Raw genomic sequence first — 12,660 nt, 5'->3', positions numbered from 1 at the left:
TTGATGAATTACCACTCATGTTTCTCAAAGTGCAGTTATGTATCAAGTGTCACTTTCTTATTGGCTACAAACACAACTCATACACTAATATACTCAAGCAAATTCGACCTTTTGAACAAGCATAATACTTTGCCCCAGGAAGCATTGTAACTGCTTTTCATTGCATTATTGGAAGAATGCATTAACATTTTCTTCCCGGTTGCACAAACAGAGCCCTGCCAATTATATTACAAGAGATGAGATAAGTAATAACATATCTAAGTCTTCCTCTACTCATACAATGCTTTTTCACAAAGGTAATTGCTTTATTTTCATGCAAAACACCCATGTGGCCTGCGTGTTATTTTCATCAAGTTGCATCTTTGTCTGTAGGGCACGAGCAAAGCAGGACTGAGAGTAATTTTGAGCTCCTACTTTGCAGTTAACACTAAAATGCATTAAAGCAATAAAAATGATGTGAAGGTCCATATTTCCTCAGGCTGTGTTGCTGCGTGTCTGGACCCATTTGTCTCTTGGTCAGATCCATTAGTTTGGCTGCTCGGCGCTCAACATGGCCAGCATCTTCAAATATTTCTGCGCAATGTGTGATGTGTAAAGGCATCATAACCAGCTCCACGAAAACATGCTTAAAAATTATAGTCTAGACTGTTTCCTTTGATTAGACACAATGTTAGCATACAAAAGCCATTCCTTGTAAGCGAGGTCAAGAGTCAGGATTCTGAACTGCCAGAGAAATACTGCTGTTTGTTATAGTTTAATGTCTGGTATCAACTTGCCAGATAAAGCTGTCAGAAATCACTTTAGTCTTACACATTGAAATTTCAATTCTGCATATATCTGAGCAGATCAGAAACATCATTCCTCACAACATCTCTGATATTAGCATCTCCAGCGAGGCCTGTTGACAGTCCATCATTAGGTCTGTCATGGCATCCGTCCTGAATGGAAATTTGGTTGCTAATATTATTCAGTGTCTGCTCAAGAAAATGAACTTTCATCGCTTTGTGCACATGTTTTAACAACCTCACAAAGAGCATGGCATGTAATTTTATTATAATCAGAAGTGTGCTTAAAAAAGTGCTCCCAAGAATGACAATGTGCATGAGTGCAAAAAACAGATTCAATGAGCTGTTACATTCCTGTTTGAGAGCGTCTACAGTTCACAGGATCATTCCGAAACAAAGATTAATATCTACACTGCACCCTCCAAAAACCTGAACACTACCAGATAGTATACAGTATACTTAGTATGCACATAGTATGTAGTATGTATATAACTGTCAGTGTTTACAATCTTAAAAATAAAGGTGCTTCACGATGCCATAGAAGAACCTTTTTGTCTAAATGGTTCCATAAAGAACCTTTAACATCTGAAGAACCTTTCTGCTTCACAAAAGGTTCTTTGTGGTGAAAGAAGGTTCTTCAGATTATAAAAAGGTAAGAAAGAGATGGTTCTTTAAAGAACCTTTGACTGAATGGTTCTTTGTGGAACCAAAAATGGTTCTTCTATGGCATTGCTTGAAGAACCTTTTGAAGCACCTTCATTTTTGAGTGTATATAAAAATAACACACGGGGTAAAAGGCCTACAGTATTGATACAAATACTTCAGCTAAAATAATGTTTTTTAAAATAATGTCTAAGTTAATACTTGTTCAAAACAATCACATTAGCAAAGTTTGTACTATTTTCTGCTTATTTTGAAAAATAAAATATTTTTTGTTCAATAAATATACTGTCATTAAAATATGTTAATATAAAAATATATTTTAAAATACAGAAACAAAATCATTTTAATAAGTAAAGATTCTGAAAGTATTTAAGGAGATCCGATAACAACTGAATATATATTTACAGTTGTAACAACAAATGATATTTTGGTAACACTTTACAGTAAGGTTCATTAGTTAACTACATTAGTTAACATGAACTAATAATGAACTGCACTTATACAGCGTTTATTAATCTTTGTTAATGTTAATTTCAACATTTAATAATACATTATTAAAATCTTGTTAACATTAGGTAATGCACTGTGAACTAACATGAACTAACAATGAACATCTGTATTTTTATTAACTAACGTTAGCGAAGATGAGTAAATACAGTAACAAATGTATTGCTCATGGTTAGTTCATGTTAGTTAATACATTAACTAATGTTTAACTAATGAACCTTATTGTAAAGTGTTACCGATATTTTATTATATCATTATATGATTAATAATATCATGTTTTTAAATACACTGTAAAAAATGACCGTGATTTTAACGGTAAAAAACTGTGAAAAAGCTACGGTAAAAACCTGTTAAATGGTTATCGGTAAGTTCCCCTAATATATACGGTGAAAAACCGTAATAGACATTTCAGACAATTTTGCGGTGAAATACCGCTTTTGGAAGTGAAAAAGAATGTAAAATTTACAGAGAAAAACCGTAAATTGACGTTCCCAGAATTACCTGCGTTGCATTTCAAATTCTGTTTGAATTTGATGTTTTTTCTTTGAAATAACTAGGTTTCTTCTTAGTTTTTTCTTATCAGTTATGTTTATTAGGGTTGTATGTTACATCTAATGTTGTTAAATTAATGTTTATTGCATATTTCAGTTTAATGAGTCTCACCATGATGGTGTTTAGTGCTTGTGTGAATGACACTGTGCACCTTCTATATATGTTATTATTTAAAAGCTGCTTGTGATGGGCTTTGGTTCATCATGTGACTCTCATCACCACCTGTATTTGGTGGTTATCAGTGTATTTCAAAGGTACAAAACAGATTTCAGTACTTCAATAGGTTGGTATATTAACATTATATCAGTTAACTGAAATTATGGTATTTAATTGTAAATTTAAGTTAAAACTGTAAAACCTAAAACGTTGCTACCGTGTATTTTACGGTATAATTCTGGCAACCACAGCTGCCTGTTTTTTACCGTAAATTTTATGGCATTTTTTTTTACAGTGTATGATGATTTCATTCTAAACATGGTGATTATCTCTAATATGGACACCCAATATAATATATGATTTACCATCTGAATCTAACCATGTCATGTCAACAAAAGGAAAAGTCAGCCATCTATTAATTATCATGTTAAATTAGGCTAATGTGCGCCTTTAGCCCCAACAGCAGGGGCGCTTTTTACCCCAAATACCATACTTTTACATATTCTTTCGTTATTTAAAAACTGTTGCTTTAATTGTCTTAAACAAAACTGAAAATCATAAAGAAGACCTTTGTCTCAAAATATATGCATTAATTTTAGCGATTCTCATTTGCTACTTAAATCTACAACATTTTAAAAAACATAAAATAAGTAGATCAAGTAAGCACAGAATCAACTTTGCGCTGCTGCGCGCGATCGCTTCAAAGATCAGATAAATATGCACGTGCATCTTGAAAAGCGAATGTTTTGGAAAGTGCTAAGCCATGTTTTTATGCCATCTAGTGGTTTAGATGAAAATAACATCAAAGACGCCTTTTACCCCGGGGCGCCTTTAGCCCAGTTGTACCCTACAATTATTTTTTTTTTTAATACAATCGATAACTGAGACACAAGATGCGTTTGAATGCAACGAGATCGCTAGTCACGCGATGTGATTTGAGTGATTTTCTCGGCGTAGTTGTGCGTTTGTGGATGCGTTAAAGTCATCATCATTCGCCTCCAAAATTCAATCCCTATCCAGTGCTGGAACTGTAAATTGCACAACGACAAAATTGCAGGATATTTCAAAATTCCCATAAATTAGTTATGGCCCCTCCGAATTTGGTCTTTAAAGAAACCAATATTTTTCATTAAGATTATTTTTTGCCTAGCAATCATTGTGTTGTAGATACAATCTTTTGACTCACATAACCTAAAGTAGCGGTTTCTCTAGTTTAATTTGATACTTTGCATTCATGCTAACTTAAACCCCACATGCTAAAACAGTTAGCTATGCTATGGCTGTTTGGGGTGGGGATAGTTGTAACAGTTCATTAAAAATGTTACAACCAACTCTTAATGATTACAATGAGTCAAGTTATCCAATCACATCCTCTATTGAGGCAAAGTCATGTGAGGTTTTTGTTGCACATCAAGGGATTTATGTAAAATGTGTTTCCATCATAGTTTATGGGCATAACTTTTTATTGGACAAAACCACTATCAAATGAGCACATACTGTACATTGTTTTGTGCACATTTTTAGAATTTATGCGCATCTTGACATTTCCATAAAGCATTCCAAAATTCACATAAAAATAGGTAGATTGCAACACAGCTAGTGACTCAAACCTTATGTGTTTTTGTGCTAAATTTAAAAGGAATTCAATATAATGTTTTTTTTTTCACTTTAAATGGTTCACTTTATTCAAAACTGATTATTTTTTGTTCCTCAATAAAGTTCTTGCATAAATTGGCAGTGTGGGTTTTATTTCAGCATATTACTTCCCAGTGTTACATCTATCCCCAGCCTGTGTTACAACTCACCCCAGTATGGGGTAGGTTGTAACAACAGAACTCTTTGTATTTGACATTAACTCACACAATCTGTGATTATGCAGTACACGTCCAAGTGAGTTTTATTTGTAGTAGACAAATGTGGCTACGATATATCAAAGTTTGAGAGATCTAGCACAAACAACCACTGAGTTACTGATGCTAAAACAAAAAGTGTTACTATCATCCCCAGTCTCCCCAACACAGAGTTGCCAATCCAAAATCGCGGATTCCACAGAGAGCCGCAAAAACTAGTAGCTAATACGCAGATTAAACATTCTTTTTGCTCAAATAGTAGCTAGTGCATGGCGCTAGTAAAAAACATGGGTTGAAATGTTGGTTGTTTGGTTAAAACCATCCACCAAATGCATGAATATAAACAAATAATTTTTAATTAGACAAAAATAAATAGCAAATTCATTGAACTATCAGTTAATTGTCCAACAGTACTGTATTACATGCAGCATCTGAAAAATACATTTGTGGAATGTTCTTGACCTTCAGTAATTAGCGTGACCGTGCAGAAGTTTGATCAAGCAAAATAAAGACAAGGAGACTCAGATCATTGCAAACGCAAGCACACCATCTCACTACTACAAGCTCATCTTAGAAATCTCTTCAGCTATTTATCATCGACAGACATCCGAGCCATCACTGGGCTCTTTACGAAAAAACCCATTAAGTATTCTCAGAGAATGGTCTCATTTCCATAAAATATTCTTTGTCAAAACCCCAAAATGTGCAAATGAAACAGGCATTGAGATATGATAGCAGAGCCCCGAGAGCTGCCGTAAATGACCTCAATTAGGCACTTAAAGCACAAGAAGGTGCCTCGCATCACAGGCCCTTTGAATGACAAGCCGTCACGGAAGCCATTTTTCTTTGGGCCTATCTCACCTTGATGAGCACTTTGAATTTGTAAATCAATGAGGGAGAGAGAGCGTGTGTAAGCGCCGAGGAGCCCGACATGTTCAATGAGTGAATTGTTTGCCTGGGTCTCCATTACCACTCTCTCTGGGAGCCACGGCCAGGATTAATCTGTCAAAAGGGGACGATTTAGCATTGATGAATATGACATGTGACCATTGATGATGTTGATTTTATCTCTGGAGATTAGCAAGATTTACTTCAGATGGGTAATAACGTCATTTGCTTGATGCAGTGGATCTGTTTATGAGCTGATTAAATCGCGGAGCTCCTGCTTCATTTCATGCTATTTGGTTTATGGCTTCATTACTGCAATCACAAAAGCTGTGGTCATTTCCACCTCCTGTGTCAACATAAATCACTCTCGAAGATAGCGTCTATATGTCGTTGCGGATCACCTTTTGGTGAAGACATTTATATGCGCTACACAAAAAAGTTTTGTGCTTTCCAAGGTTAAATTAAAGCTGTTTTTAAATGCTGTAAACATTATATAAAAGCTAGTAGGCCTACTGCTAGACTGTCAAACAAAAACATCTTCCTCGTATGAAAAATTGTAATGATAATTGCCCTTATCGCAGCTAAAAAGGATTTTGTCTCAATCCCATAATCCCATAAATCAAGCCACTCGAATGAGAGAGAGACATAAGTGTCTCTGACTTATGTCTAGAAGTTTAGCATTTGCGTGGCACTCACATATTGACACAGCTGTTGCTCAAAGCATAGGATTGCCATGTCAGACTACAGCTTGTCTGTTTATTTTATCACACGCCTAGTAATTACATTGGTGTCAGTAGTAATTTTGTGCTATTTAATAAAAGAGTGAAGTGCAAATCAGTGGTGGCAATCCAGGTGTCTTCTAAAGTCCAGCTTTCAGTGGTAAGTGGGTTTAAAGCAGCTCCAGTAAAAGGGTAGATTCAGAGCAGGAAGGCCTCGTGTGTCAGCATACCTTGGCACAACCTCCTCAGCGTGGTCCATAAATCAGCCATGCATCTCTACCAATGTAATTAGTTTTTTTTAGCACCTCTGGCATGAAACCTAAGGTGTGGCTATACACTGTACACCTGTTAATTATTAACCATGTTCTGTTGAGAGTCCCAGTACACTGTAAAAAAAAGGATTTTTTGAAGTTGTAAATAACATGAAGAATTTTGGGTTCAGTCTTTCTACTTCAAATATTACATATAATTCAGTGTTAATTGTGTTTCTTCGGAATTACAGTATTTGTGAAATCTACTAGTAATTTCTGAGTAAAAATGATCACACACATACAGTACACTGAAAAAAATATTTTTTTAAAGTTTGTTTTTGTCAGTGTGCACTGTGTAAAAAAATAATATTAGTAGTTTAAAAATTAACCTTTTTTTTTTTTTTTGCCTTTCAAAATAATGAAACAGTTTTTACATGAATGACAAAAAAACTTTGAATCTGATCATTTAATGTAAAGTGCATTTTTGAGGGCCTCTGGGTCTTAGAGCCCTAAAAGAACGTTTTCAATTTTCTAAAATTCATATTGCGCATTGTGTTGTCGATCTATGAAATGTTTCTGCTCAGAAATGAGGCTGTGGACTCAAATCCATGTGCTATAACAAGCCGTTGTTGTCACAGGTTAATCTGGCATTCCAATCGTCCTCTTTTCCAGATTGTGGTTGCCTGGCACCTTATGCGAGACCACTGTGGAAGGTATTTGCTTTATTTATCACCCATATAAACATGCTCATTGCAGGGCTGATCAGTGGTGTAAGTCATGCTTTACTAGCAGGCAGTGGAGTTCTGTTCCTCTTTATACTCCTTAGCCACAGTGAACAGCAGTGGAAGAAGGCAAGCGGGGTAATTTATGCACACATGTGCCTGCTAGCTCCTCTGATGACAGGCCCGGGAGGAGGGGCACATGATGAATGGCTTTCCATCGGGGACCTCCTCACAGCCACCATGATGTGGGTAAAAATGGAAATTGCTCTCTTTCACCGTCATTACATCAGTTTAAAGCTTGTGTGGGCCTCCAGAACATAGTCTAGTTGCTCCGCGTCTATGACATTTCTGGGCGGGTGAAGTTTTCCATATTTAATGAACTGCTTTAGTGTGAGTGTAAATACAATCATTAATTAATCTTGTGTCATTAGTTATTGCTTTAGTTCATAAAACTCATGTAGTTCATTTATTTATACATTATTTAATATTACTATCCCGGGTTAATTGCCATTTATGCCAGAATTAAAATAATAATAAAAATGGATACGTAAATGCTTTTTAAAACATAAACAATAAATAAATAACCTATAGGATATTCACTGAACTGGACTATTGTTCCACTTGTAATAACGGTAGGCCTATATAAGCTTTTTTTCGCGTATGAACAGTTAACAACGAAAGAAAAACGCCTAAAATGTCGCGAGACGATTTGTGCTTTGTATTTAATATTGCAGGGTATATTATTAAATTATATGTCTAATGTACTACTTATTCATTTATGCAATTAAGATTGTAGCCTAGTTAAGGAGACTGTATTGCCTAATTCGTTACCTGCGTATATTGCAAAGTTGCCATTTAGTCAAAAATAATTTTTATTTTAACAATATAAAATCACTATTGCAAAAGGAAAAAACACGTTTTTCATTATTCGTCTCGCAACAAAATATCAAAGTATAGCGTTTATTATTTTATTTATTTTTTTGTCCTTATGCGTTATGCCAGACCAAGACCTTGCGGCTTCATTATTTCTTTGGCAGTTCCTTTATTTTTGCAATGTTACTAAATGGAGCATTCAATAAAGATTTTTTTCTTGTTTTCCCTTTTGGTTACAATGTTTTTAAATTAATTATAATCGTTAATATAAATTTATAGTTTCATAAATAATTTCCAGTTTAAATGTGTTCGCAAATGGCTTGTCGAGAAAATAATTTGGTGAGCACACGTAAAAGAAACCATAGATCGATAGATGGGCCTAAATATAAAACACAAATCCTGCATTGTTTTTTTTCTTAGCTGGAAAATAGTGTTTCATTAAATGACAGGTATGATTTACAAGTCTAGTCTAATGACAATGTCTGTGTTTGCTCACTGAATGAAAATATTGTTTTGACAGTTTTAGACTATACTCTGAAATTTGACAAAACTTTACTTTGTGTATCTTTAAAAATCTCGACAAGCTGATAATGAGAAATATTTTTTCGTTAATTCACTTAAAACAGATTAAAAACTGATATTGGATGATCTGTAGCAAATAGGTTAACACAAGTGTGTACAATAATATAATAAATATATATATTTTTTTTTTATTTGTTTTTTTTTTAACGTTGTAGCCTGTTTCCTGTAATATTTATATAGGCTGAACAAAACATTCTCAATACTGTCTCGTTTCTCGAACATATGTCATTTTCCACAATAAGCCATTGACGGCTGCAGATATAACTTACAGAAAACGAGCCTATAGTATTACAAAATACAGTCTTGTTCAACAACACCAAAATAATGCACGTTCAGAATTCAACAGAGCCGTTTATATTTTTAAGAGAATATAATTTAAGCCTATTCGATAGGCTATATGGTGACATGATGGACTGACAATATGATATTGTTATGAAATTGAATAAGAAAGCGAACACCGGTTGTGTCGTTCAACTAAAAGTTGTGCTGAAAACATTTCGTCTCTTTATAAATATGAAAAAAGATGATAAGACCCATTAATTAATTTAACGCCGTTCCGTATGATGAAATAAAGTGGCAGTTCATACATTTCTTTTTGTATTTGTAAATAAACCTCTTTTCTTTTTTTTTTTTTAATTTATAAAATTCAGTGCATCAGTAATAAAATTAGCCTGAAATTATTTCAAACGTGTTTTGGCGTCATTTATTAAAATCGTTATACCAAACTTTCAAATAGGCTGTCTGCTGGGTCAACCAATAAAAAAAATAAAATCTCTCAGACACCGACGAATGCATTCATAAATTGAACTCTTATTCGCAGTTAAATCATTTAGCAGAACTGTAAAACCTGAAAAAGGCTGCAACCTTGGAAATTACATGATTTGTATTTAAAACGGCAAAATCAATATACTTGAATGACAGAATTTAGTTTGAGTTCAGTTTTGGTGATGTTAAGTTAATGAATACTGAAGACAGAAATATGGAACAGAATTGTTTCTTATTTTCCAGAATACATACAAAAAATACCAATTCTCTCTCCGTGGTGTACACCTGAAAAATAACGGCAATTTCAAATCATGTGGACAGTTTGGGATTTAAGAAACAAACATGCATGTAAATTATCTTTTCAATGAGACATTAAATAATAACGAACAATACAATCATAGCAATTCCAAATCAACATCCAACTGAAGACCCCTATTTTATTAGTACTCTAACATGTGTTTCACGTTATCTACAGAGTTCAATTCAAATGTAATGCACTTTTGAGTTGCTCAAATATTTTCATTTGTATTATCGTCCGCTTTAAGCTGACATAAATAAATACAGTGAGTCCACGGATCCAGTCCTTCAGTGGCGCGATGATATAAAAGTCTTTATATTCAATCTTTATAATCTATAAATTTGGACAAAGTCTGTGTGTGTGTGTTTTAATTATTATTTTTACTGGTATCCAAGCGCTGATGCTGTGGTGAGTCTTTGACCGTACAGTGCATAGGGCGAGTAATAAGGACCGGTGGCGGCAGGCACCGGGACCGGTGCGCCGGGATTAGGCAACGGACTCTTTGAATACGGGTGATAGCGGCTGCTTAGTCCTAACGCGTGATGCGGGCTCCTAAGTGCCAGTGTCCCGGGGCTCCCAGGGGCTCCTGAGGGCGGCATGTGCATATGGCACGCCATTGCTGCGGCGGCAGCACTAGCTAACGATGATGAACTGGGATAACCCGATATCAACTTGTCGCTCCCGGTGAACGCGGTGTGCGTCCGCAGGTGGTTAAGAAGTTCTTCGGAGGACGAGAAACGCTTGTCACAAGGTCCGTTAGCTGACACCCAGTTACACACATGCGGTAGAGGGTCGTTGGGCAGTATGAAGCCATAGGGATACAAAGGGTGTCCACCAAAAGATGGCGGCGAGGAGTGAACACTGTGCAAAGGGTGTGTGGGGTACATGAGTGGATATCCGGACTTCAAAGCGGACTCGTGTGTGCAGGAGGCTCCGGCTGCACCGGCTAAGTGGCTGGCACAGTGGTAACTCAAGCAATAAGGGTCTCTACAAAGGCTAGCAGACATTATGGATGGAGGGGATGCCCCGGCGAGGGGGCTTGAGCCAGCTTTACTGCAGCCCAGCGAGCTGGCGAGCTGTGCATTGACCAGACTTCCACCGTGGGGCAGGAAGTGTTGGGGATAGCCGGCGTAGGCCCCTGCTAAACTTCCTGGGTATGTCATGCCAGCCGGGGGTAGAGGGAAAACAGTCTGGCCGGGTTTGTACGGAGAAACGGGAGCTACAAGTCCTGACCCCAGGACGGAGGCTGAGGATGAAGAGGTGACACACGAGGACTCCGACGTCGCTGCTTTGGATCCTGATGTGGTTTCCTGGTGCTGGTTGACCTCCACGTTAATTCCCGCACAGCTCACGCTTATCCGGCTGTGGCTGACGCTGGTCCGATCAGATCCATCTGAGGAGCAGTTTTTATTACAATCAGACTCTTTCTTTTCATCTCTCTCTCCCTTCCCGTCTGACGGCATCGGGGAAGCCGAAGTGCAGGAATTCGGGCTGCCAGTCCTGGGAGTGAACGGCTGGCAGGTGGCGCTAGGCACACGGAAACCAGACTTCTCTCCGTTAGACACCGCAGAGGACGAGTCCTTCTTATCCGATGGCTTTGAGTACGGCTTGAAGCTGGATTTGTCTTCCACGCCGATGTCGCTCAGTTTTAAAGGACCAGATTTCGACTCTTTCTCGCTAGATCCGTTTGATGTTACCGAGGAGAGTTTGGAGGAGGGTGGAGGGTCCGGTTTACCGATCTGAGAGCATGTTTGCGCAAGAAGAGCCAGAGGACTTTTCTTGGCGTCGAGCTGCGAGGATAGAAAAAATAAAAGATTTAAGACATCTCAAATGTGTGCAAGCGCAATCGTTACGACGTATTTGTCACAATGCACAACAAATAAACTTCACGAAATGACTCGTCTCTTCTGTTTGGCCGTTTTACGCGATCCGAGAATGTGCGCATCGCGCAAAACGGGCTGAAATGGTAAATAACCCCGTGCCAAACGCACGGTCTTACAGTCTAAGCTGAATTAAAGGGAAAATCGGTCAGAATAAAATACGATGTAAACTATAAGGTGTTATTCATTTTTTAATTTCTACTCCGCTGCGTCTAACCCAAGATTCCCGTAATGTCCCGTCATTTTTCCGAGAAAAAGAGAATGCGGACTTGTACTAATAAAATACACGAACAGCAATACAATTCGCGTCTTACCTCAATCGGACTGACCGGGGTGGATGGCAACGGCTGAAGATATTCAGGGTGTAAAATGTGTCCTGTGCGTGCAGTAAGCATTTTCAAAATCTTTATGGGAAGTCGGTTAGCTTGCCGTAAAGGGTCCGAAGGAGGGACGGAATGGAGAAAAGGCTTGCTGACGACCGCGGAGTTGTTATTCCGAGAGCTGCTGCTGCTGCTGCTTTCCCAGACTAGATCAGTATCACTATTTCTTGAAGAAGAAGCAGAGGGCGATGTGATCATGACCCAATTCTCATGTATTTTGTGGGTATTTCATTTATCAGATTCATAAATAAAATCTACGCCGTGATCTTCTTTCGAATAGCAGAAATAAAGATAAATAGTATAATCCGTCTGGAGCAGAGCGGGAGGCTATCGAAGATCCGGAGCCGCGTGTGACACCACAGGCATAGCGCGCTCTGTCTCTTCCCGTAGGTCCGCGCGCTTGTCCTCCCAAACCAAGAACTGCTAGAAAATTTCACTTCAAAAGCAGCTGAATTAGTCCGAGATTAAAGCCCTTGCCGCCTTCCAATCAAATGGGACCCCGAGGTGATTGGAGGGTCAAGGGGATGTGACGTTCCTCCTTCTGCAAGCGCCTCTATTTTGACAACTTGGGGGAGGAGATTTTGCGCAATATGTAGGTTGTCGTACACGCCGCTGCCTCCGTCAAAAAATGAGATTTAAACTGCTCGTTATTCATTTTCACAAGCAGATTACCTTGGATTTGCCATCTTTTTAAAAGATGAATTAAGTGTGAATAAATTCCTCTCATGACTTTATTCTTTGTCTCTTTTGTATGGTTTTATAAGAATAAGCCTCGCTTTTATTGATTAT

At 37.6% G+C, this 12,660-nt stretch overlaps 1 protein-coding gene across 1 annotated transcript; it reads right to left on the bottom strand.

The window, feature by feature from the left end:
* Window positions 1-9,526: 9,526 nt before the first annotated feature.
* znf503 (zinc finger protein 503) lies at window positions 9,527-12,387 on the bottom strand. Its single transcript, XM_058795871.1, has 2 exons — window positions 11,806-12,387; window positions 9,527-11,401 (listed from the first exon to the last, which is right to left on the bottom strand). Exons 1-2 carry the CDS (start codon window positions 12,067-12,069, stop codon window positions 9,992-9,994), a joined length of 1,674 nt encoding a protein of 557 aa, XP_058651854.1. The 5' UTR covers window positions 12,070-12,387; the 3' UTR covers window positions 9,527-9,991.
* Window positions 12,388-12,660: the final 273 nt, after the last annotated feature.

The sequence above is a fragment of the Onychostoma macrolepis genome, chromosome 13 (assembly GCF_012432095.1).
Source record: "Onychostoma macrolepis isolate SWU-2019 chromosome 13, ASM1243209v1, whole genome shotgun sequence".
Classification (NCBI taxonomy): domain Eukaryota; kingdom Metazoa; phylum Chordata; class Actinopteri; order Cypriniformes; family Cyprinidae; genus Onychostoma; species Onychostoma macrolepis.
Note: the sequence above shows the minus strand (reverse complement) of the source record. Positions and strands in the feature narration are given on the sequence as shown.

Coding starts and splice junctions, on each gene's coding strand:
- znf503 (XM_058795871.1), bottom strand. CDS start 12,069: ATGATCACATCGCCCTCTGCTTCTTCTTCAAGAAATAGTGATACTGAT. Junction 11,402..11,805: donor CCCCGGTCAGTCCGATTGAG/GTAAGACGCGAA, acceptor CTATCCTCGCAG/CTCGACGCCAAGAAAAGTCC.